We start from the raw sequence: 25,633 nt of genomic DNA, 5'->3' as shown, positions 1-25,633 counted from the left end.
GTTTGCTGTTTTTACTTTTACTATTTGTATACGAATGTATTTCTGTGAAATTATTCACAGTTCTGGCAGATTTAGCCCATACAACGTGATATTACCTTTTGGGAAGCATTTGGCAAAACATTAAAACATGAAACGTTCCCCTATCTAGTGTTCTCAGTCTGCAACAGATTAGTATACAAGTATTAAACTCTAAATGTAAAACAAAGCTATATTTTATTTATGTTCGTTAACTTCTTTTTAAGAGCAAATGAAATACGCGATAAATTTTAACTTCGAGCATCGCTGCAGCTCAAGCACAGTTTCACGCGCGCGTCCGAATCCGCTCTTCAGCGGCGCGACACTGCCCTCTGCTGGACGACTGATGCACACACGGTCTGATCGCAGCTGTTTTTGCTGCTGATGGCGACAGATGAGAGTGAGGCAGTGATCATGGGCAGTATTTCAAATACATGTATTTGATGTATTTAAAATACTATTTCAATACTATTTATATATTGTTGTATGAATGAATGAATGATGCATTTGTATAGCGCTTTCATTGTGTATTTCTGTACACCCATCATATCAGGTTAAAAACTGATATTTGAGTCTTGAACTAGTCTGTAATATGACAGCTATATTACATATCGCTAATGGCGGTGTGAAGAAGCTGCTTAGTAGTTCCCAAAACTAAAAACTACTCGAACAATTTTTTTTATGGTAACTTACCCAAATATGTAGAGTAGTTCACCACAGCCGGTGCAATGCCCGGTTTGGCCGCAAGATGGCGGCTACTGCCACTAAATAAGCAGATGACTGAAGTCTGATTCTCAGATTTGGTTTGTGTTTGTCCGACGCTGAAGTGCCCTTTCTGTCCGATTTCAACACTGATCGATATGTTTACCGCAGAGTCGTGAAAAAATAATATGTTATTTTTCGGAGTTCAGTAACAACAATAATGGAGTTCACAAGTTGTATTTGAGTTGTTTTTGGCTCAACAAACTCAGACTTAACTCTGAAATAAAGCGGATGATAAAAAGAAGCTGAAAAATGACACAGGAGTGATATACATATTTAAGTATCTCTAGAGTTGTGAATGTAGAAATAAATGGTTTTACACAAAATTTTCATTTGGATTGGAAGAATAATCATGCCCATATGTATTGCTTGTATTAGTGTATAACCACAATGTAATATATATATTTTATGGGCAGTATAAAGACCTCTATAGTGACTCAACACTTTTGTTTTGTATGAATGTCATTCGCTGAAACAGTTTTTTCTCTCAGTATATTTTATATAGCAGAGACCACAGAGAGTTAATGATTCAACAGTCTGATCTTTGTCCTTAGATACCATGAAACACTCCTGCTAATTTTCTGTACATCTGTAAATAATTAAGACTATATGCAAAAATGTTTTATGTAGAATGGAGTGATTTTGTTATCTGTTGACCCACAGTAAGGTATAAATGGTCTTTTTGCAAAGTCAGGATTGTTATTTAAACAGAGTCTCTAATTTTGGGTCAAACCAAACCTTTCATTCCCAGTAACTAAAATCCTTTGTTGTATTAGCATGTAATATGCATTATGTAACATTTACCCAAATAACACTAACTGGACGTAGACAGATGTTGCTTATTTGTTTCATAAATTGGATTAATACATTATTCTCACATCTTACATTACTTTACAGCGACCTGTTTTCTCCACTGATGGTAGATCTCATGAGAACATCATTTAATCATAAGACATTGATTAGATAAATGTATGTGCAATATGGTAGAGAATCATATTAAGAAATCTGAGACGTAAATCTGCTTTGTGAACCATCTTCAAGGAAAATCTTCAGCATTGTGATCTAATCCAGAGCTTCAAGAGCATGAGGAAGTTTCTCTGTAGTGTTTCTGCCCTTCCTGTCTATTTAAAAGGCTGTTTCTGAGAAGAGTCAAGAAGTTAATCCTGCTTATGTGGTCAATGGCACCTTAGAGACCGTAGATAGCATCCTGCTGTAACTGCAGTGATGTGGAGCAGTGTGTGTGTGTTTACGTGTGTGTGTGTGTATATGTGTGTGTGTATATGTGTGTGTGTGTGTGTGTGTGTGTGTGTGTGTGTGTTTATGTGTGTGTGTGTGTGTGTGTGTGTGTGTGTGTTTATGTGTGTGTGTGTGTGTGTGTGTTTATGTGTGTGTGTGTTTATGTGTGTGTGTGTGTGTGTGTGTGTGTGTGTGTGTTTACGTGTGTGTGTGTGTGTATATGTGTGTGTGTGTGTGTGTGTTTATGTGTGTGTGTGTGTGTTTACGTGTGTGTGTGTGTGTGTGTTTATGTGTGTGTGTGTGTGTGTTTATGTGTGTGTGTGTGTGTGTGTGTGTGTGTGTGTGTGTTTATGTGTGTGTGTGTTTATGTGTGTGTGTGTGTGTGTGTGTTTATGTGTGTGTGTGTGTGTGTGTGTGTGTGTTTATGTGTGTGTGTGTGTGTGTGTGTTTATGTGTGTGTGTGTGTGTTTACGTGTGTGTGTGTGTGTGTGTTTATGTGTGTGTGTGTGTGTGTTTATGTGTGTGTGTGTGTGTGTGTGTGTGTGTGTGTGTGTGTGTGTGTGTGTTTATGTGTGTGTGTGTGTGTGTGTGTTTATGTGTGTGTGTGTGTGTGTGTGTGTGTTTATGTGTGTGTGTGTGTGTGTGTGTGTGTGTTTATGTGTGTGTGTGTGTGTGTGTGTGTGTTCTGCCGCTCTACTAATACTGATCCTCAAAGTGGTATTTCATCTGTGCACTTCTTGAAATTCAGTGTTGACCAGTCATTGTTAAAATCCTTTGAAACCCATTAAAAGTTTGAAGAGCTATAAGAGCAACTTTCTGGAAAAATAGATAGCATTGCCATGAATTTATACTTTATCCCAAATTAGCTGTGTCTGCTCTTCTAAAACGCGTTAGAAAAGATCTCATACTTTTTTGCCACAAGGAGGCAGTAGGACATTAAAAGGGAATAAAGCTCAGAGTAAATGAAAGAATGAATGAATGAACAGACTTTCCTCTATAGCTCTTCTCTAGTGTGATTTTCAGGGACAGAGCAATATCAGAGTCCGGTCCTCGCGGCGGCCGTGGGTCGCTAGTTCCGAGAGTCACTCGTGACCGGCTGCAGTAATGCTCTCCTGATCCGCTTTGGTCTTCAACACACGTCACAAACCCAAATCTACTGATATGAGAGCAGCTCCTTGTGCAGAGGAATTACTGATGATTACAAAACCCTGGAGAATTTCTAATCCTAAATGTGCAAGTTGATTAGCCACCACCGGTTCGAGATCTGAGCTGCAGACTGAGAAGATCTGTGATTGTCAATGTACGCCTGAGCAACACAGCGATCCTGTAATACGTGAACAAGGATTTAAATAGAAGTTTGAGAAGGAAACCAGATAAACCGATGAAGAATGAGATGAACATCTGCGATTCAATTCATGATGCCAACAGTGGAGTTCATTCGCCTTCATCGGTCCCCTTCTGAGCCCCTAAAGAACCCGTGACAAACTGTCTTGTGCCTCATGGTTTATTCTGTGGATTAACAGTGAAAGGCCCTTTTGTTATTAGTGGTTCATTCACTGGTTTCAAGTTTTTGGTTAAAAAAAATCCTCTTACTTTATAGATTTACAGATGAATACTGGATTCTGATGCATTGGTCAACAGCAACAATAAGGCAAGAACAATGAAACTGTTAAATTATTGTGTCCTGAATGAACTGTGCAAGTCACCTCTTACACTCCAGGATACTAAAATACGGCTTCATGTGTCAGTCTTCAATAATCATCAGGTGACAATCTGTACAAATATCTCTAAACAGCACTGATTTGACAAATACAGTGAACATATACAGTCACATCATCTGTAAACTCTCATCAGCATCACGTGGCTGAACACCTTTCCTATTTCTTTTTGTCTGCAGATTTCTGGCCAGTGAGGAACTGCCAGATTCCTCCGCGGTAGAACTCGTTACCGAACGCGTACAGGACGGCGTGGAAGATGGGAGACGTCTTAGCGAGCACCGGGAGGACCTAGAGGATATACAATCAGACCATACTGAGATTCTGAATTATAACCTGAGACCACCATGATTTATCAAGCTAATGAAAGATTTCTTTTCTTACCATTCGGAGCTTTGGTGAAACGAGGCTGACGTTCTCAAAGCAGGCGTACGTGCACATCAGGACATACGGACCCCAGCAGAACAACAGCGCTTTCAGGGGCAAACCTGTGTTAAACTGCAGGACAGAGAGGAAGAACCGCTGACACACAAGACCAATGTACTCACTGTCTGCTCAAATCAGGCTTTTATCTACACCATCACAAAAAAACTAAACCAAAAATCTGATGCTTATGTTGCCTTCTAGTGCAAGACTTGGTTTAGCTGAAATTGCTGCACAAAATGCGTCTTTGGTCACTGATTATAATTTGGTCATTAAAACACGATAACTGAAAATCACAACAGCATAGGGGACAGCAATTATACACTGTACACATAAATACCAAATAAATCTAAAATACAAAAAAACCTAAAAACTTAATGAAAAATGCAAAGTGAAATCATATTAGGCAACAACAAATTTCGTGCAAATGAAGATATGTTGCAAGTACCTTAAAGTGGTGCGTCTTTTTGAAATACGCATAGATGGAATTGTAGGACGACTGCAAAATGATCACAGGAAAAGCTAAATACAGTACAGTGATGGACAGCATGTAGGTGATGTAATTCCTGTAGAAGACAGCAGAGGAGAAAACATCACATTACTCTAGAGTGCAAATTTACATCACAATATTCAAAATGACCAGCAGTCATTTCTGGGCAGGACAAACAGACAGAATCGTTTGTCAATATTTTTCTTATCAGGATTTCTGATCAGTAATGTGCTGTTGTTTTTAAACTGGCATTGTTGCGTTTTGATTTAAGTTACGAAACAAAGAAGCTAGAGTCTGTTCGCGTGCTCACGGTCTCATGTGCGAGATGGACGTACCGGTCTCCCAGCGTGTAGTCGAGCGTACAGCAGGTTTTCATCGGCTCAAAGTCAAAGACGCCCCAGCCGATGGCCGGCAGCGGCAGAGCCGCCCAGAACACGGCCAGAATCCAGATGATGGAGCTCATGGTCACAGACGTGCTCCAAAACATCTTCTGCTCTGGAAACAAGCACGACTAACTCATCTACCGATTTAAAGTCGGTGCAGCAAAGCTGTATTAAAAATGGTCATAAAACCCACCAAACCCTAAAAAGTCTGCTGACAAACTGAATGCAAGCCTTACAGAAACTAGGGCACCATTAACATCTTGTGTGTCAACACTGAAGGATCATAAAGCATGGATGGCAGATGTTCTCTGTTTGTACTCACTAGTACAGTACTGATGATATCTGTCCCAAGCAATGGCAGCGAGAAAACTGATGGCGGCGAGAATCGACACCATTCCCTGAAAAGCGTGAATCTGACAGCCCTCCGACCCGAACGGCCAGTATCTTCCAGAGGTCAAAGAGTTCAGAAAATAATACACACAGGTGTTTGAGTATTTATACACACGTGATATTTCTCATTTTCTTACTAAAGTCAAATTCTCTGTGTGCAATAACAAAACTCATAGCTGTGTGAGAAATAGTGAAATCTGAAAAATACTTTATTTTTGTTTATTTGTGGCACAGCTTTTCACACATTTCAACCATTTTGGAATTTGTGATTTTTTAAATTTCAGTAGTAAGTGTTCAATTTGGAAAGATGCAGCTGAGGGTTCAGCAGGTCAGTCTCACCTCAAGTAACTGGCGTAAGCAGCCACTAAACCATTAATGTTGAGGCTCAGATCTGCCACAGCCAGGTTAAAGACGAAGAAGTTATTGGGCGTTTGCATCTCCCGGATTCTGAGGAACGCCATGACCGAGATAAAGTTAAGGAAGAAACCGAGAAGACCTAGAAGAAAATATTCAGATATTCAGACTGTGCAGAATTTTTAATACTGTGCAGCGCATACAGAAAGCATGAACAAAATCATATATAATGCTGTTAGAAGAATTACCAAGTCCACACTAATAAGGAAGTACCACCAAGCAGATGCCATCACTGTACCATCATTATATTGACTATGTTTTCTTGAAAAAAAATTCTAATTCATAAACTAAGCTTGTTTATTTAAAAAGCTTTGCTTTCAATGATTTGTTAAAAACTATGTACAGGTTTTGTGAACTCTATAACAACAACAACAATCAACTAGCACAAGAATAGGAGTTTATCGATCAACAAGAGCAGAATTATTAATCGATATATCAGCCTTTACTAATCAATCAGACATAATGATATCTGTTGCAGACAGGCGATCCTGGGCTGCATTATGCAGTTATGTTAGCCAATACATTGAATGATGAAGAACTACCCAGCATTGATGATTGATTGATTGATTGATTGATTGATCAGCTTCACTCACCGCCAACCAGCAGCGCGGAGCCGAAGGCGAACATGTCAAAATCACTGAATCCCTCCGGTAACGTGTATGAAGCCATCTCCCAAGATATTTCTCACTGCTGACCGTTACAATGCGAGACTTTATATGTCTATTTATTTTCTTGTGGAAACGCGTGTGAGATTTAAAGCCTCTAAAATCCTCGAAAGAATGTTTTAATACTGCAGAAGTTTGTGAAATCAGATCCGCTGCGCTCATTCGCCTCAGTCCTGCGCCTGAACTGCGCATTAAGAGACACGAATCTCACATTCCTCCATACGACTCTTTATCTTTACTAATGCTTAAAAACAACCCTAACCCTAATCTACACGCTTAAACAACCATCAAATATAATGCTTCATTTGCAGTTCCACTGCCCATCCATAATTCCCAGTACTTGTAAATTAAATGTTTGAGTCCATCATAAAAATAGTAGTTCTTCTTAAAAGATATTAATTTTATTACATTTTATTAATATGTTGTTCTTATAACACACCTTTTAAGATGATATACTTGAGAACCGATTAGTTTTCTAAACTCTGAGGTGCATTTTACAATGAAACTGTAGCAACTTTAATAGAAGCAGCAACAGAGTAACTGTTTGAGGAATAATGTGCTGATCCGACTACAGTGTGTTCGAGTGCAAAAGCTTGCAATTAGGAAACGAATTCTTTGTTCTCAGGTTTCAGATGTTAATTCCATTGGGAAATAATACACACTTCATGTGTTCACAGTAATCTCCCTGTAAATTCTTTTAGCTGACACTCGCAGAACAAAACATTTCAGAGCAGCGTTTGCTTTTTCCTCAGGATCATTCGCTTGTTGTTTCTTCAGTTGCTTCTATTAAATGAACACGTTAAAATGTACAGTATTGAATGAGCCTGAGAAACCCGAAACTAGCTGTCTATACTCTGAACTGTTTACATAAGTGAGTTTATTTATAGATTCACAACGATGATTGGTGTGAACATTATGAACTCTGGTCTTCATTTCCTTTGTTTTCACACAGGACAAAAAGTAAAAGTAATATGATCTATATGTGTCATACAATATGTGTTTACTAACCGCAAAATAAATTGTGAACAAATACACACGCAAATGTCTGTATTGGCTGAAATGAGGATTTTTTTGCTCTATACTGCCATCAGGTGTTCTAAATTCACACACGCTATGCTTTTAATATGTTCAAGTATCGCCATCTGCATATTGGCTTTAATCTTACACACATTGAAGACCAAACGGACGATAATGCCTATATATATATATATATGCCAAATGTGAAAACTCCTGCTTGTGCTTATCATTGAATCAATTGCAGTTTCAATGTATGGAGTCAAAGGTCAAACTAACAACACCGATGTACAGAATAACCGGATTTTCCATTTCCATTACAAAAAAAATACAGTATGATTGACTTGGTATGTCTGGTAAAAATCAAGTAAAACTAAGCCATTCACCAATAAGATGCTGTGAATTCACAAACTGTTGTCCAATCCCAGGTCTAAAATTAACCCTCCAATCAAAAAAAGAAATGTCTGTTCTGTATATATACAAAAGACATCCACACAGCCTATGGGCTTCCAGGAAGGAATAATCGTGTAAATGAAAATACCCCAAGTCCTTCCTCTAATCTGCTCTATCCTTTTTATCTGGGGATTCAGAGCAGAGCGAGCAGAAAGTGCTTGAGAGCGACACAGAGATGCTGCGTGTGCTGCGTGATTAACAGTCTCAAAAACATCCGGACAGTAGCTAGAAACGTTAGCTTAGAAGATGTGTGTTTTGGGCTTTTGGGCTTTTGCGTGTGGCCGTGTGTTTTGGGCTTTTGGGCTGGTGCTGTGCTGCCTTCCGTTGCTTTGCGGCACCTGTCCTGCTCAATGCAACTGCTTCTACCACAAACTGAGCGACGGCTCCAAGTCGAGGTAAGATTTCACCTGGACTTTCTTTTACTGAACTGAACCATCCTGTAAAAGAATCTCCTATGGACCGTTGTCTGCAATATATCGAAATGCCAGATTGTCTCTGCTCTTTATTTAGTCATTGGATTAACGTGTGTGTGCTTTTTAATCTGCTCTTCTTGTTAGTTGCGATTTTTTAGGCCTCTAGCATACGTACGTACACACACACACACACACACACACACACACACACACACACACACACACACACACACACACAGTAATGATAATGATAATAATAATACACAATAAAAGTAAAATCAGAAATAAAAGGTAGTCAAAATATAATGTGCCTCAGCATTATATTATAGAAATGTTTATTCATTTCAAAGTGGAAAATTGTTCCTTGTGTTTGATTGTGATGACGTGACTGGCCTAATGAAATATCTCGATGAAAGGAGACTGCTCCTGACCCGTGCGATGTGTTTTTATAGGAGCGTCCTGTGTAACGACCCAGACCTCACCATCATCCCAAACAACTTTCCGTCTGACACTTCCAAACTCCGCATCGAGAAAACCGCCATCAGCCGCGTCGCCAGCGAATCCTTTCATTACCTCAGTAGCCTGGAGTACCTCTGGATATCCTTCAACTCGCTTTCCTCCCTCAGCGTGGACGGTTTCCGTGGACTTTACGCCTTGGATGAATTACGGATAGATGGGAACGTTCTCACTTCCTTTCCGTGGGAATGTTTGATGGACATGCCTAACCTTCGGCTTCTGGATTTGCACAACAATAAAATCAGCAGCATCCCAGCTGAAGCAACCATTTACATCAAAAACCTCACCTATCTGGATCTGTCCAGCAACAGTCTGGCCACCGTTCCAGCGGAGGTTCTTACTTCATGGTTCTCTCCGAAACCTCCTCAGGATATAGAGAATTCCAAAATGATATTGGGTGAGTTTTTGTTTCTGCACTTGAACCATTTTAGTTCAGTTGTAAAGTCTAAGTCGTTGACAAATGAAAAAACGTTGACGGAAGCGACTGTTCTTTCGCAGGTCTCCATGACAATCCCTGGCAGTGTGACTGTCGCCTCTTTGATTTGGTGCAGTTCCAGAAATACCCTTCTTCCTCTGTGGCGTTCATCGATACGGGTCTGCGCTGTGCCGAACCGGAGAGTCTGTCGGGAGTCCTCTTCTCTGATACGGAACTCCGCAAGTGTCAGGTTCCCCGGGTTCACACGGCCGTCGCGAGGGTCCGCAGCTCCATCGGCAACAACGTCCTTCTGCGCTGCGGGACCATCGGAGTGCCCATCCCGGAGCTGTCCTGGTACCGAGCCGACGGCAAGCCCATGAACGGCACAGGTACGTCTGACATTTTAATCTCATCTTGTGTCTCCCTTGGTTAATTGCTTCTGTTAAATTAACCCAGCATCAAGGCATGGTTAACATGTCTGCTAAATAAATAGAATCTGTTGCTTGTGTATTAGTGCAGCCAATGTGCAAGCGTACAGGCGAAATTCACTGTAATGTGCAACTGTACTGAACAGTTAGATGCAAAACTTCAGAACTAATATTAAAGTGAGTGTTTTTGTTTGATCTTGTAGTTCAACAGGAAGTCTCTAAAGAGGGCATCATCTGGTCCATTCTCAGTGTTCCTGCTGTTTCGTACAGAGATTCTGGAAAATACGTTTGCAGAGCCACGAACTTCGTCGGGAGTGCCGATGCCATTATTTCACTTGTCATTTCTGATACGTGGCAAATCGACGAAGCGGTCGCCAAGAGAAGTCACGGAAAGAAGAACGGTGGATTCGGTCGAGCGGCGTATCAAGAGAAACTCATCGCCAGATACGTGCCGCCCGCCACGTCAGCCGCCGTGCCCATTATCGAGCCCCTAAACCGACCCAAAGTCACGTCGTCCATCCAGATCGAAAGCTACAGCATTTCTGATAATGTTTCAAAAGCAAAAACCACAGCGCCACCTCCAGCCGCCACAGAAACGGACAGCGGCATCGGGGAGCTTCAGAAAGACGTCTTGAGTAACCTCGAGGCTAACGCGTCGTCTCTACAGCAGGGCCCAGAGCGCAGAGTGGTTCGGTCGGTCAAAGTGATCGGTGACACGGACCACACGGTATCGCTGAACTGGCGCGCGCCCACCGCCACCAACACCACGTCCTTCAGCGTTCTGTACGCCGTCTTCGGGGAGCGGGACATGCGTCGCATTAACGTAGGCCCGGGCCAGAACCGCGTCACGATCGAGGGCCTCGTGCCCAAAACCAAGTACATAGCGTGTGTCTGTGTGAAAGGACTCATCCCCAAGAAAGAGCAGTGTGTGATTTTCTCCACGGATGAGGCGGCCAGCGCCAGCGGCACACAGAAGCTCATCAACGTGGTGGTGATCACGGTCGCCTGCGTCATTGCGGTTCCTCTGACTCTCATCGTCTGCTGCGGGGCGCTAAAGAGGAGGCTGCAGAAACTGATGGGCAGGAAGTCCAAAGACATGCAAGATTCGTACGTGACGTTTGAAACTCTGTCCCCAGGCACCAAAGCCAAAGGGTTGGAGGGGGAATATCTCACCAGACTCAACCCGGATGAGTCCAACCGCCTGCTGTCGGCCCGCTCTAGCGTGGACTCAGAGGCCACGGCCAGAACCGAGGGCCAACCCAACGAGTACTTCTGCTGACAGACCGACGACAGGGCCGGTCTCACCCTGTTTCAGACGACTCTTTGTGCCTAGCGCACTCTTGGCATGGGCCAGAAGAACACTTTAAATGTGTTCGAAAGCTTAAGTACATATCGGCTTTGTCCTTTTTCACCCCAGAAAGGGTACAAACCACCTTAGAGAAAGTTGTGTTCAAAAAGGGAAAACTATCACACAAGAGTGAAAAAATGTCTTTTTATTTTTGTCACGCACTTTTCCAATGATATGTTTGTCATTGATTCATTTGTTATGTATATTCTGCAATAAAATGTCTGTGTACAACACATAATACCCATCTGTATAAAGTTGAGATTTCCTGTTTGGACCATCAGGACATGTTGCAAAAAGGGAGGTTAGTGGTGTATGTGCTTAATAATTTTTCCTTTCTTTATACTGTTCTCTTGTCACAGTGCACTGGGGCAACTGTTTTCCATTTTAACCTGTGCTTTTAATCTGTCATATCAGGAATATGTTGATGTCTGTACTTGCTAAACATATGTTTAAAAATATGATTGAATAAAATCATTTTTATATGGTTTTCTGAATGTTTCCTCTTGGTTTATATAGTGATAAATAGCTGTGCTATTCATAGTTTGTCTGAATGTTCGAAGCAATATTTAGAAACCTCCGATGAAGTTTGAGCATTAAGGATAATAGGATTTACCCCACTGAACCAGTGAACCGTCATCAGTCATTCGGACCCGCCCCTGTCTCCGGTTACTGTGGCCTGGAGCAGCACTGTGAAAATACATACTTGACATTTTATATGTCTAAGATCCCAAAATACGACATTTAATTTGATCACGCACATTGTTTACTGCTGAACAGCGTCTGTGAAAACAGTATAGCGTTGTGTCGAAGCATCAATTACTCTCTGACCAACTGCGTCATTAAATGTAATGAGCTTAACTTAACCAGGACCACGGATAAACTGCACCTCAAGTCGTCTTCAGAAGACTATGGCTATGGCGCTGTCTGCACTCTTCTTCTGTCGGCAGCTCAGTTCTGAGGGATCGATGTGTCTGACCGGATGCTCCTGTACAGACGAGCCCTTCGGCAGGTGAGTCGATCCTTTGAAGAGATGCATGGTCTTGACATTGGTTTAGGCTGGTAGAATCACTAACTCAGTAACTCGGTCTCTAGTTCAGTTTATCTTTTCAAAAGTGTGTATTGATGTTTTCCTGTGAACACAGACCAAGATGGTATGACTTTCCTGCCAGTGTACATGTCTTTGCTACGTACGGAGCTTCCCTTAGGAAGGATCCCACAAAACATTCCTGAGAATTTCACAAAAATCTGTATCGAAAGATCACAGATAACGGAAAACCCACAAGCGCCATTCTCTACAGTCCCATGGCTAAATTTTAACAGTATAACACTCATGGATGTTAGAAGCCAAGAGGGACTGCACAGCTTGACAGAATTGCGCATACAGGACAACCAATTACGTTCCATACCATGGACTGCGTTTTGGGACATGCCGAACCTTGACATTTTGGACCTGAAACACAACCGAATAGATGCGCTTTCCAGAATATGCTCTGCATCACTTGCCCAGACTAACCTACATAGATTTATCCTTCATTCATCTCACCGTCGTATCCAGAGAGGTCTTTCTCAACTGGCCCGGCATCTAGTCACAAAAAACAGGTCTCAAATGGAAACGGGCTGAAGTCGTGCTAGCACTGCATGAAAATTGATGGCTTTGTGACTGCAGACTCAAAGGTTTTACTGAATTCATCAACACGATCAGTCCATCGATAATCCTGATGAACTCGTATAAGAGATGTTCAGCGCCGGAATCCAGAGCAGGAAAGTTCTTTCATGAGGTGGAGCTGAAGGCATGCATGAAGCCAGAAACGTCCAGTCCTCAAACTAACATCACCTTCTCTGTCGGGACAGAAGTCGCCCTGAGGTGCTTGGTGAAATCCAGACCTGAAGCGCTGGAGATACGGTCTCGAATGTATTAGAGCTTTTACAGGTAAGCACTTTGGCCTAACGCTCATCCATTTGATAGCTTTGTCAATTAGTAGCCCGTTTGATTCATATTTAGTTTTTCAAACTACTGTTTTTAGTGTTTAATCACTTTCTTATTCTTTCAGTTTCTCAGACTGCAGTGAATGACGACACCATGATCTCTGCGCTGATGATTCCAGCTGTTTGTGTGGCCAATCGAGACGTTTACACCTGCACCGCCAACAACTTCATCTGTAACTCGTCTGTCAGTGTCCGGCTTGATGTTCTTCTATCCCATAACTCCACTCTCCCGCTTACCGCTGGCATCAGTTGATGAAAACATGCACATTCATATACGCATAGCCAAGCAGATCATCTGTGGCATCACCGTCGAGTGGTTTGCACTGACAGAGAAACCTGCAGAAACGGTTCACGGTTTATTTCGGCCGTTATGATGAACCCAAGAAAGAAGCCGTTCACATGAGTCCAGGGGCCTCATTTATAAAACTTTCTTACGCACTGATTTGATCTTAGAGTGTTCGTACGATCAAATCCACGTCAAAGTACAGATTTATAAAAACCGTCTTTGACGTGGAAAAGTACTTATCTCCACGTCAGATTCCAGCTTGGCGTACGACCGTTTCCTTGTGGTAATGCCTGGTATTGCAGATAGTTCAACCTCACTATAATTTGATTTCTTGCGCTCCTTTTTACTTGCCATTGTCACAGAGTTTCTGCTTTAGGAATGAGCTCATTTTAAATGTTAATTAATTAAGCAGCGGCGTTTCGACGGCGGAACATTCAGCTGCACACAATTCCACGATCATTTGTGATTTATAACCGAATGACTGGCGTACGCATGGATTTCGTGGTACGTTTGTTTCTCTGAATCGCTCTTACGATCAAATCAGAAAAGTTCTTAGATAAAATCAAGGATGGTTTCTACGCAAGTCTTTATAAATGAGGCCCCAGGAACCAGCCGCTTCTCTGTCAATGACCTGCTCACACTTACAAAATATAAAGTGTGTGTGACAGCGAAGAACCAGTGCGTCGTGTTTATGACGGCAGCGATGTGAACCGGCTGGAGCAGAGAGCCATACTCAAACACATTATTGTCGCTGTGTGTGTTATGTGTCTAACTGTGCTGCTGGGATGTGTGTTTGCATGAGCGACACCAGAACACACTGCTTGGAGCCCTGCACGCGGCTCTACGACAGACAGAAGATGCGCCGCGAGAGACAGGAGACGTTTGATAGTCTGCAGGCAGCCGATGATGAAGGGCTGTGTGGAAACTCTGGTGACGTGAAGACGATGAGGAGATCAGAGGATAAAACACAGAAAGGAAACAGCAACGCTCGGTTATACTAGAGCACATATGAACATAAGCGTCAGAGACAGATTGTGATTCTTTGTGGACTGAACAGAAGCAAACACTGATTACACGTGTTTTTTTGTATGTACATAGTTTGTAAAATGTCAAACATTAAAGCTTAGAGGGATTCATTATTTTTTTTATTGTCAAGTGAATTTTCTTTTAATAATTGTAAATGAGATGTGAAATATTAAAGACAAAACATTGAAATAAAATGAAATTAATGAATGTAAACATAATAATAGCAGGACAGTGACATCAGTCTCTTGTCCTTTTTTAGATAACACTTTAAAAATGTTTTATTTCTAAATTCATTTATAGCACAGACTTGATATGATGATACATGATAAACACATTCGACATTCGGATATGTCCTACAGCAAATAGCACACGCATGTTCATCTGCTCTCTCAGAAAATGTACATGAAAATTAAACAACTTTCAAAATATCAGTGAAAAACTGTCTTTACAAAACAATAATAAAAAAAAGGTTTGACAGCAATAACTACAAATGAGAGTCTGATGTCCATACAGTCTGTAGACTTTTGCTAAATATCCTCAAGGCAAAAGCTGTTCAAAGAAGAAATACAGTCAGACAGTAGGACATACTGTACATGCAACAGTCACATAATCTGCTGAAAATAGAAAGGTTTGTTTTAAGGTCTACTAAATGTTGTAACAGTGATAAGATTGTTTAGACTAGATTGAATGCAACCTAAAGATGGCAGTGCGGTGCTAATTATGAGATTACAGTGCACTTTGCATCACTTTTGCAGATCTTGAACTCATGCGTGAACTGGTTTAAGAAGCACAGCAAGACTGAAGAGCTTGAGGTGTACATTACTGACATAAACAGCATCCGTTAGCTGTTTTCTGTTTATAAACACATAAAATATGTGCATAGACCAGTATTGGCAAGTTACTTTGCATTATTAAGGTATTTTCTTCTTGTAAGAATACAAGCCAGATCTTAAATTAGTGTACGGCATGTTGAAAAACAAAAACACTTCAGGTGAACCAGACGTCCACTTTAAAAACACGTTCACAAGAAGAAAAAAACAGTCTTCCTTAGTGAGCTGTTAGTAATAACATCAAATGTCCAACGGTCCATCAAAAACAGATGTGTCTGATGCGTCGTTACTCACACAGGTCAGTGTGTCAGTAATAATAGCCTTGATTTGCTTCAATCATTTTCTGTTCTATTCTCATTTTAAGCTCAGACACTAGAGCGGAGCTGATGCCACTGCCGTCTTTGTTTTGGCCAGATCTTTTGACCCCATCTGTTCTTTTGCTCGTCCTCCAGCTGGAGCTGCGGCCGGCGTTTCTGGAGGCCAGGGCCCCGGACACCGTCGGCACCGACCGCAGACGCTCGCTCGGACCGGAGTGGGCCGGAGGTGGAGGCGGTAAGACCGGAGCGCTGGGTGCAGGCGGATGGGCTCCGGAGCTGTTGTTGTTTCCGTTGTGGTTATCGCTCTTGTCATCATCAATGGACAACTTTCCAAAGCTCTGGTCGTCGTGTCCGAACCGCGGCCTGAAGGTCCAGCGCCGCTGCTCTTTGGGTCTTCTGCGTATGATGCGACGTGCCGGCGTGATCCTGTTGGACTTTGTGTTGCGAAAGTACATTATGGTGGAGATCATAACTGTCCCCAAAACCATTACAGTAATGATGCTAACAGTCAGGCCTAGAGCTTTCATTGGATTATCTCGGCTCTGCATTAGAAAAGCAGCCATGGGCCCTTTGAGCCGATTCTGAAACACACACACGCACACACACACACACACACACACACACACACACACACACACACACACACACACACACACACACACACACACACACACACACACATAAGTGTTGTAAATAATTAGTACATAATGAACTGTAATTTTTCTTCATGTACACTAAAGGCATATACTACATGGATGAAAAGCACTGTGTATGTACTATGAAATACTGTTACTTTGATGTATATAACCTCCATATTCTTATACCAAGAAATTCACATCAAAATCAAAATGCTTGTGTTTTTGGGACATTTATCATGGTAGTAACATGGTACTCTCTACAAAGCGAGCCTCGTCTCACCGCCTCCGTGATGTCGATTTTCACGACAGCCGTGGTGCTGAAGGACGGAGATCCTCGATCACGAGCCTGAACCACCACAGACCACTTGCAGTCTTTCTGTTTGGTGATGTTCTGCACAATCTCCATAGACTTGATGTACGGTTTGAGCTTAATTTCTCCTGTCAATGTGTTAATGTCAAAGATGTTGTCTGGATCGGCTTTCATGATGGAATATTCGATGAGGTTATTGGGTTCCTCTGCATCCTCATCCACAGCCTGAAAACAAACCGGAATCGGGTTTAAATGATATAAGTGGTTTCAATTCATTCACAGTCACCGTCGGTGAGAATATTGTTCAGTCAAATTGCTCACAGATGCAGAAGTTTATGCTGGTTGTGGGATCATGGGAGTTCATGCCATCAGGCTTAATACGAGATTTGGCTTTTGATTATTGGTCTAATCTACTGGGACGTAGGACAGATGGCCATCCACAAAATAACAGTTTTGTTGGAAGCCCACAAACCTCTATCTTCACCGGCGAGCCAATGATCATGGTCCTCTCCTGGAAGTTCTGGTTGAACTCTGGTGGGTGGTCATTTTGATCAAGCACAGTGACAAAAACCTCTGCAAGGCTGTATTTGCCCTCAGTGTCTTCAGCTTTTACATAGAAATTATATTTTGACTTCACTTCAGCATCTAAAGAGGCCCAGGGCTGCGTGTAAATGATGCCGGACGTGGGGTGAATGAGAAACCTGAAACAGACGAGCAGTCACAAGATTTTATTCAGAACAATAATGCAGTTAACGTCACAGATGTTGTTTAACGTATGCTTCTGTTTTGAGAAGTGTCCATAAATTGAGCTAAATAAATCCTGCACTGGTTTCAGCATCTTAATGATGGATTACAGTCGCTCTGTTCATTGGTCATTTTAAGATCAAAATAAACACGTGGGCGTGTGCCTGATATTAAAACCATCATAAGAGCTTGTCATCAAGTCTGGATTTTAATCGGCTGCTTTATTCTCGTCAGTGTGACTCTCTGCATGTGAAAATTAACAGTCAGCCAGAAAGCTGCTATTTTTCACACCATTATAATTTGCCTCCTGCATTGGGGAAGAATCAAGGCATAAATTTACAGGTTTTGCATTACCCGTATGCGTTCTACCTCCAGCTGTCAAATCGCTCGCTAATTGGGCCCTGACTCACTAGCGGGTGTGGAGACGCTATTTTTACTTCTCCAATCCCATTACAAGATTAGCCAGCTCCCTCACTGGAGTCTGTCTGTAAGCTGTTTGTGCGTGTCCTTTAGTCCTCTACCAGCCTTATAAAAACAAGCGAAGCCTCCAGACACTTTTGCTGAAGTTGACCTCTAACCCTAAACTCAAGCAGATGACTGACACAACTAATGCAACATGTGAGAACATCACACACCATCCAGTTAAAATCACAGTCATAGGGCCTCATTTATAAAACGTGCGTACGCTCAGATTTGATCTTAGAATGTGCGTACGCCTAAATCCCCATATCTGTAAAAAAATTGGCTTTGATGTGGAAAAGTGCTTGGCGTAGAGCAGATGTACACACTTTCTCTTGTCGGAGTACTGCAGGTTTTTGAAAATGCAAGCTGTTCTTGCAGCTCGCTGTTCTAAATGAAAGGATTACGATGATTCTTTTATACGTTAATGACATTAATTAGAGTCCTTTACGAAGCAGAGAGCTGAAACCACAAAGTTGCGTGCAAGTTCAAGATCATTTGCAATTCATAGATCTCACATCTGAAAGACACACGTATGTGCATTTTCTGTACTTCCGGCCATTCTATAAATCACACGTAAATAAGATCAAATATAGAATGGTTTCTGCAGAACATTTTACAATTGAGGCCCATAGAGCTTTGGTCCCGTTCTGTTTAAGCTGAATTACCTATTAAGATATCTTTTACTTGCAAAATCTCAAACTGTTGATGTCTATTATTAATTGACGCTTAATCCAAACGATGACTGAACAAAATTTGATGTAAAGGCAGAACACCTCTGTTGTTGGAACCCTGAACATGGCATTGCATAAGAGCCGTAGAAGAATCACTTATTCAAAGCTAATACTGTTCAATACTGACGTCTGTACTCACAGATCAGCACCAGAGCCGTAGATGGAATATTTGACTTCTCCCCAAAGCCCTGAATCGGGGTCTGTTGCCTAGAAAACAGATATGCATCAGTGCTCCTAACACGACTCAGAACGCACCAAACCATTCAGTATTAGACCCAAAGCAGCAAATATTCCTGACTTGTTTATCATTCTCATTCTTTACTGTTAAATATAATTTCAAGCTGCTCACAGTCACTGAGACGACATTGGAGCCTCCTGGGGAATTTTCAGGGATCCTGGCGATGTAAAACTCAGAAGAGAACTTGGGAATATTGTCGTTTGTGTCCAAAAGATTGATCACGATATCCGCAGTGGCACTGAAGCGCTCGGGAGTGTCGATCTCCACCGCCAACAGCTGCAAAACACCACGCTCGCGTCTCAGGATAAAACATTCAGCTGAAAGATAACGTACCGTCAGTATGAACAATATAAAGAATCAGGATCAGACCTTAAATGTTAAGAACTGGTATTTTTCATAGTCGATGGCGGTCGAGTTTTCCACAATGATGGTGACTTGGGCTTCATTGAGAACCGTCTGTGGAACCACACGGAGAACTCGAGAGGGTCCCACCAACAGCAGCCTGAATTTAGCATTTGCTCCCTGAATGAGAACAGGAGAGTTCATAAGATATGGAACATTAATAAGGAAAAACACTTAAAGCATTGGCAAAAAAAGAAGCTCCTTAGAAATGTAATAAAGTGCTACTTCGATTGAAAGTGTTTATTTACTGTAGTAGTCTAGAAGACAGGTAAAAACCTTAACAACCTTCACCTCAAACACTGTGCCATAATGTGCGTGAATCTCGCAGTTTGTGCATCTCGTTTTTGTGGTTAGTGTGTGAAATGTGAGGGACTGAAAGTCTGTGAGCTGTTAGCCACTCAGTCTCTCATTACGACTGAACCAAACGATCTAAAAGTGTGTGATTCACAAACAAAATACAGCACTGCTCTTCTGTTGACTTGCACTTTAATTCTCACACTATTAGTATGTATAGATTTGGACTCAACAACAAATTGTAGATTTATGTCATTCGTTTCATCTATATGAAATTCACCTCTCTCTATTGGCTCTGATTGCTAACCCCGGTGTATGCAGTCAAACAAACCTGGTCTGAGTCGTTGACCGTTATCTTCAGGCCGCGGAGTATCTCTCCTTCTGGCGGATGCTCATACATGGTCAACTCAAAGCGGCTCTGCTGACCGTTCTCGCCGTAGAATGTGGGTGGATGGTTGTTAAGGTCCACCACACGAATAGAGACTGTGGTCAGGCTGTAGTCAGTAAACCGACTGTCGGGTCCAACTTCTGAAGCCTTGATTTAAAATGAAAGAAGTCTTACGATGTCATGCGTGATGCTAATTAGAAATACTTACTCAAGCTTTAGTGATATTCATATTATAAATATAGACAACCTTGATTTTTAACTCGTATAACTCATTCCTCAGCTGTACAGGAAATGATGTCAAGCTGATACAGCCGCTCGTGCTGTCGATGCTGAAGAAGCCGTCGCTGCCTTTTGTGAACAGAAGAGGAGACAGGAGATATTACTAATGGAAGTATATGTAAAACAATGACTGTTTAACTCTGGAGGGTCAGAAATTAAAACGAGTTCTGAAACCCTAATATCACCTTTCAGAATGGAGTAATGGATGGCACTTGGGTTGTTCTGGTCCCCGTCTTTAGCAGAAACAGTGAATATCTCTGAACCCTTCACACACAACAGACAAACATCGTCATAAAAGCTCAGTTATTAGGCTTCCTCATTTACTACAGTCAAATACATCATTTTATTGTTATATTAGAGTCACTAACCACACTCTTAAAAATAAAGGTGCTTTAAAAGGTTCTACATAGCGATGCCATAGAAGAGCCATTTTTGTTTCCACAAAGAACTATTCATTCAAAGGTTCTTTAAAGAACCATCTCTTTCTTACCTCTTTATAATCTGAAGAACCTTCTCCACAAAGAACCGTTTGTGAGACAAAGGTTCTTCAGATGTTGAAGGTTCTTTATGGCAGTGGTCCTCAATCCTGGTCCTGGAGGACCCCTGCTCTGCACATTTTGCATGTCTCCCTTATTTAACACTCCTGATTGAGATCTTCAGCTCATTAGTAGAGATCCATTAACTGAACTAACAAGCTAAAGATCTCAATCAGGTGTGTTAAATAAGGGAGACATGCAAAATGTGCAGAGCAGGGGTCCTCCAGGACCAGGATTGAGAACCACTGCTTTATGGAACCATTTAGACAAAAAAGGTTCTTCTATGGCATTGTGAAGCACCTTTATTTTTAAGAGTGCAGTTAGAATGAGTTAAGATAAGTAGAATAAATTTTTTTAAATGTGACATCCTTAAATGAAAGTATCTGCAGATTTCTGGACAAACTAATTGAACACAAGCGCAATGAATGTTGTACATGAGCTGGAATGTTTAGTTCTTTTTTTTTTTTTTTTTTTTAGGATTTTATATATGAAATAACATCATACTTACTGGTACAGAGACTTCATAGACAAATCCAAAATACGGAGTACCAATAAACACTGGAGGAGAATCCTGGGTATCGAGGACATTGATGGTTATGATGGCTGTGGAGGTCATAACCTGGTATTTCCCATGATATTTACCACCTCCATCCTGAAACAGACATACAGCACTGATGTTCTGCTACTTACTGATTAAACAGCCACATGAGAAATCACGAGGAAATTCTTCTCTTCTTTGGAGTTCATGTGGACTTCATTTTTACAACATAAATACCTTACAAAGATCAAAGTCAACAACCCCATCTATCTCAGAGGACAAAGGATATTTCACACGGTTGAGTCTGTTGTTCACCTTTGCAACCACAGTGACAAAATGAGTCCTGGAGAGCTCGTAGTCCAGCGATTCGCCGGCTCTGATGCGCAGAACACCGCTGTGACCATCGATGGTGAACTTAGTGCTGGGCGTCGACTGCAAATGAAATGACAACTGATGAGCATAACATAGATGTCCTGAAACATATAATGCATCTCTCAAACCCAGAATCAAACACAAAGCCAACATGATGAAGATTTCATCTAATGTCATCTAATATAACTCTCAAATGGCACTCGCTGAATCGATCTGAAACAGTACGATCATGACTTGTTGGATGAAGTATGCAGCATACATTTCAATTTTGATGCACTTTCTGCACTGTTTAGATTTAGTAATGATAATTATTTGTTGCTAGTGCATGAACTTATGGTGTAAAACTCATTTATGTGAAAACAGGTGAATAGCGTAAATTTGACTGATTTAAATGAGATGGTGTGGTATTAGGGTGATCAGTGTTGATAATTTTTTTTAATATAGTATAATATATAATAAATAGAGTATAATATATAATATACATTTCCCTGTTTGTGTGTGTGGTATGTGAAGAACTTAAAGTTTAACGTCTTAACTCACAATGTTATTTATGTTTTTTTACTTCCGAGAATTAATAGCATTAATAATAAACTAATTATTTTATCATAAAATAGTTCAATAAAAATATTGAAATAGAACAATTATGTATTTTTGCTATGGTACCAAAATTGCAAACGAGAACCATGGAATTTTACTGCTATTGGTGCTGACTACTGAAATTTTGGTACTCTGACACTGAAGCTGTTCTGAGCGAGAAACTGAACACATCAGACTGATGAAGTAGATGATGGACTGCAGTCAGTCCTGCTGATCTGGTGACTGCACACACATTCACCACTTACTCTGCTCTCTGATTACTAATACACAGAGAGTGGACAAATTCTTTTCTTTAAGACATCAAGACTTTTAGATCAAATTTTTGTGGAAGTGCTTTCTTAGATGGCAGCACTGATCACCCTTTCTATTTTAAATGGTCCTGTGGTGTGAAAATCGGATTTGGTACAAATTTTCTTTGTAGTTTCGATTAGTGTGAGCTCTGAAATGTATAGTCAGAAATTATGAAAAATGTTGTTAAAAAATAATAGAATTACAGACATTCACTTTTTCCTCTGAGAAACCTGCGCTCGAGGGCGGGACGCTCCGCTCGGTCTGATGTGGCAAAATGACCTCGGATGCCTGGTGCGTCGAGCGGCTGCCGTCAGAGCGCTAACAAATGCGACATGTGGCCGAGTGCAGAGGTAAGCCAGGCTAAGCCCTCAACCTGCCTAAATGTAATTGAAATTTAATCCAGTAGCAGCACATTTTCTGATGGTACTTTGGTGTCACAATCTGTTCGACGGCCACAGCGATACGAGTGCATGACCGCAGCGTTCCTGAGGGGTACGACTGACTGTCCTCTACAAACTGAGCATCAAATAACCTTTGTGATTATCATCCTCAACTTGTTCCCCTGAGAAAGTGACTACATTATTAAAAGTGTGATGCCACAGGAAGTTGTTTTATCTCACCTGCAGGTAGTAGGTGACACTTCCTCCGGATCCCAGGTCTCTGTCGACGGCCTGAACTCTGTAGATGCTGTCGCCCGAAGCGGCGTCCTTCAACACAGATCACAGACAGCATAACTACTTCAGATCTGCAACAACAATGCTGACACTTATCTGTTCGTTTGATTCTTACCTCGGGGACATCCACTATGAGCGGCAGATTCAAAAACTCTGGCTTTTCATCATTAGCATCTGTTATAAACACTCGAACATTTTCTACAACCTGGACAAGCGAGATATAAAGCAAATCTGACCTGAAAAACTACACCATAAAACACATTCAACACAATACACATAATAAATAGATGACTATGGGACTAAATAATAACTAAAGAACAATTATCATTTATAAAATCAGCTGTCAAACTCACCACACACTGGCTGAACATAAAACAATGACACACTTTAGCTTTAAGAATTAATACTGTAAACGTAGTCATGTTTTGTCACCTGATTTCTCCCATCTGTGATGGTCACAAATGCAACAATCTCATCCTGAACCTTAACAATCAAAACAAGTGAATTATTAATGCAGAGATATTTGACTTCAGCTAGTATTTTCCTGAATGACGTCCTCATATTGTGTCATTCTAATACCATCTACACTCACCTCTCTGTCCAGTGTTTCGATGAGAGTCACGTTTCCTGATTTGGGCTCGACACTGAAATACTCTTTGGAGCCCTTATCAAAGGTCACGCCGTAGGTCACCGCCTCCCCTTCGGGGTCAGAGCCGTTCAGTGTGTAAACATGAGTCCCTGTTGAAGAATGACACCTGATCACAGTCAAACCACGCAGATATACATTATTCTAACCCTGTAGCATTCCTGTCAAATTTAACTCAATGCAAAACGTCCCACGGGATGAATGTTGAAAGAGGTTAAAGACATTATTTACTACGATAAAATGTCTTAGTGGCAAATATGATCATATTTGTTAAATGTCGAACAAGTAGGGTCATAAACACCATAAACAGACACGTCTAAGCAATTTATCTAGTATTATAATGTGCTTGTCACTATAGAGAAAATCAAACCCTAAAGTCACCGTTAACAGTTCTCTGTCACTCATACTGCATTACAATTAGCTTAATATTGCATAAACATCAAATACATTTTTGCAAACAACAAATAAGTATTCAGCATGACCAGAGTGATTTGGCTCATTGAATCTGTTCTGTGATCAGTTCAATATGACACATTCAATCTGTGCTTCTATACAGTAAGTACATACAGTATGTGATGTTCTTTTATCTGTTGTCATATAATCTCTCTGACAGCATGTTATCATAGAAGTCAATGCTAACCAATGGATGTGTCTTCAGCAATACTGAATAACGCCATGTTTCCATTGCCGCTTCCAGCCCCGTTATCATAGAAATACGGTGCAAAGTCAGATGTCCCTGAAAAAGACAAATTCTAGAAACTCAGCATCAAATGACATGGAAATACACATCAAACATATTATTATTAAAGTAGTAAAGATGCTGATGTTGTCACACAATGTGCTAAATAAAGTGTAAGCTGTGATTTCATTGTTCGCTGGTCACACAAAGCATTGAGTGAAATCACTGACATAGAAATCATCTGGACCAAATCAACTGAAATTCTATCTCAGTAAATAAAAATGAATGTTTAACTGGATTTTAGATAACTGTTTCAAAAAGAAAACAATACTTGTAACACAAATTCTAATGACTCAATTTAAAAGTGTATTAGTAGCTCATTTCCAAAGCACAGCTCTGCTTTCCTGCAAACACATGCTCAGTCCTTCCATTGTACTTACAGGATTATTGAGACAATCACAGTTTGAAGCTGATTACACAAAGACTACAGGTTTGTGTCTAACCAGTAAAACACCCAGTTACTCACCCGTAGACATGCACAGTGAGATGAGAAGAATCCAAATCTGTTTCTTCCTTATACTCTTCATCCTGTGTAGGAAAAGTGTAAAGAGACTGAAGGATCATATGGAGAGTGTTGCAGCTGCTGCTCGTCTGAAGACGTCTTTAAACACGTCTGAGCGCAAGAGATGAGCAGCTTCAGTAATCCTGTGACTCAACCCACTGCAGCTCATGACTCAAACCCAGACCCAGAACAACACCACCGACCCACAAACACACACACACACACACACACACACACACACACACACACAGGAATAAGGTGAGAACTCAAACAAAGGCTCATCTGAGAGAGAATATCAGGTTAGTATGTTCATTAAGGAGTTTTGAACACTGTGGCTTTTTTTCCATTTTCAAAATAAAATATGCAAGTTTATCATTCAAACACCAGACTCCATAACTCCTGCTGTAATCTGCACATAGAGTCAGAGGTTATGTAGATTCAGACAGTTTGTTCTGTAACTTCAGAACCAGATGAAATGGAATGATTGAACCTACAATATATCCATGGTTTTCCTATAAAGTCTAAATTTGCATCAGTTCCTGATAAAGCACATCTGTCACGGACCTATTTTAAGGGGTGAATGTGACGTACATCAGGGTTTTTGCGTCACACATTTCACACATTATCGAGTGAACACACACCACAAATTGACTTCCTTCTCATTTGAGCAAGTGTATGAGAAAATGAACAATCAAGATATGACCTGTACAGTTTTCCTCTTCCAGAA

At 41.1% G+C, this 25,633-nt stretch overlaps 3 protein-coding genes and 1 pseudogene across 3 annotated transcripts; 2 read left to right on the top strand and 2 right to left on the bottom strand.

Moving 5' to 3' along the window:
- Positions 1 to 3,501: 3,501 nt before the first annotated feature.
- On the bottom strand, positions 3,502 to 6,634 carry rgrb (retinal G protein coupled receptor b). Its single transcript, XM_073828597.1, has 7 exons — positions 6,422 to 6,634; positions 5,754 to 5,910; positions 5,347 to 5,468; positions 4,977 to 5,136; positions 4,600 to 4,717; positions 4,113 to 4,226; positions 3,502 to 4,019 (listed from the first exon to the last, which is right to left on the bottom strand). Exons 1-7 carry the CDS (start codon positions 6,495 to 6,497, stop codon positions 3,891 to 3,893), a joined length of 876 nt encoding a protein of 291 aa, XP_073684698.1. The 5' UTR covers positions 6,498 to 6,634; the 3' UTR covers positions 3,502 to 3,890.
- A 1,457-nt stretch (positions 6,635 to 8,091) lies between these two features.
- lrit1b (leucine-rich repeat, immunoglobulin-like and transmembrane domains 1b) lies at positions 8,092 to 11,570 on the top strand. Its single transcript, XM_073828508.1, has 4 exons — positions 8,092 to 8,355; positions 8,826 to 9,286; positions 9,388 to 9,693; positions 9,936 to 11,570. Exons 1-4 carry the CDS (start codon positions 8,207 to 8,209, stop codon positions 11,009 to 11,011), a joined length of 1,992 nt encoding a protein of 663 aa, XP_073684609.1. The 5' UTR covers positions 8,092 to 8,206; the 3' UTR covers positions 11,012 to 11,570.
- A 199-nt stretch (positions 11,571 to 11,769) lies between these two features.
- On the top strand, positions 11,770 to 14,332 carry LOC141298219 (leucine-rich repeat, immunoglobulin-like domain and transmembrane domain-containing protein 2; annotated as a pseudogene).
- A 148-nt stretch (positions 14,333 to 14,480) lies between these two features.
- On the bottom strand, positions 14,481 to 25,009 carry LOC141298218 (cadherin-related family member 1a). The gene is made up of 17 exons (XM_073828730.1): positions 24,871 to 25,009; positions 24,306 to 24,401; positions 23,612 to 23,757; positions 23,452 to 23,502; positions 23,135 to 23,224; positions 22,966 to 23,052; positions 21,401 to 21,517; positions 21,056 to 21,199; positions 20,197 to 20,275; positions 19,980 to 20,080; positions 19,676 to 19,879; positions 19,018 to 19,170; positions 18,760 to 18,924; positions 18,550 to 18,617; positions 16,946 to 17,174; positions 16,444 to 16,698; positions 14,481 to 16,106 (listed from the first exon to the last, which is right to left on the bottom strand). Exons 1-17 carry the CDS (start codon positions 24,929 to 24,931, stop codon positions 15,516 to 15,518), a joined length of 2,637 nt encoding a protein of 878 aa, XP_073684831.1. The 5' UTR covers positions 24,932 to 25,009; the 3' UTR covers positions 14,481 to 15,515.
- Between the last annotated feature and the right edge of the window lie 624 nt (positions 25,010 to 25,633).

Source organism: Garra rufa, chromosome 22, assembly GCF_049309525.1.
Source record: "Garra rufa chromosome 22, GarRuf1.0, whole genome shotgun sequence".
NCBI lineage: Eukaryota > Metazoa > Chordata > Actinopteri > Cypriniformes > Cyprinidae > Garra > Garra rufa.
This window is presented reverse-complemented; position numbering and strand designations above follow the sequence as displayed.

What these genes read in the sequence shown, in the direction of transcription:
- lrit1b (XM_073828508.1), top strand. Translation starts at nt 8,207, where the DNA reads ATGTGTGTTTTGGGCTTTTGGGCTTTTGCGTGTGGCCGTGTGTTTTGG. An exon ending in GAATTCCAAAATGATATTGG is followed by an intron (nt 9,287 to 9,387) that starts GTGAGTTTTTGT and finishes GTTCTTTCGCAG; the next exon opens with GTCTCCATGACAATCCCTGG. An exon ending in CAAGCCCATGAACGGCACAG is followed by an intron (nt 9,694 to 9,935) that starts GTACGTCTGACA and finishes TTGATCTTGTAG; the next exon opens with TTCAACAGGAAGTCTCTAAA.
- LOC141298218 (XM_073828730.1), bottom strand. Translation starts at nt 24,931, where the DNA reads ATGAAGAGTATAAGGAAGAAACAGATTTGGATTCTTCTCATCTCACTG. An exon ending in CCATTACTCCATTCTGAAAG is followed by an intron (nt 20,081 to 20,196) that starts GTGATATTAGGG and finishes TGTTCACAAAAG; the next exon opens with GCAGCGACGGCTTCTTCAGC. An exon ending in ACCAGTTCTTAACATTTAAG is followed by an intron (nt 18,925 to 19,017) that starts GTCTGATCCTGA and finishes GGTGTTTTGCAG; the next exon opens with CTGTTGGCGGTGGAGATCGA.
- rgrb (XM_073828597.1), bottom strand. Translation starts at nt 6,497, where the DNA reads ATGGCTTCATACACGTTACCGGAGGGATTCAGTGATTTTGACATGTTC. An exon ending in CTCCGCGCTGCTGGTTGGCG is followed by an intron (nt 5,911 to 6,421) that starts GTGAGTGAAGCT and finishes ATTTTCTTCTAG; the next exon opens with GTCTTCTCGGTTTCTTCCTT. An exon ending in GACTACACGCTGGGAGACCG is followed by an intron (nt 4,718 to 4,976) that starts GTACGTCCATCT and finishes TGTCTTCTACAG; the next exon opens with GAATTACATCACCTACATGC.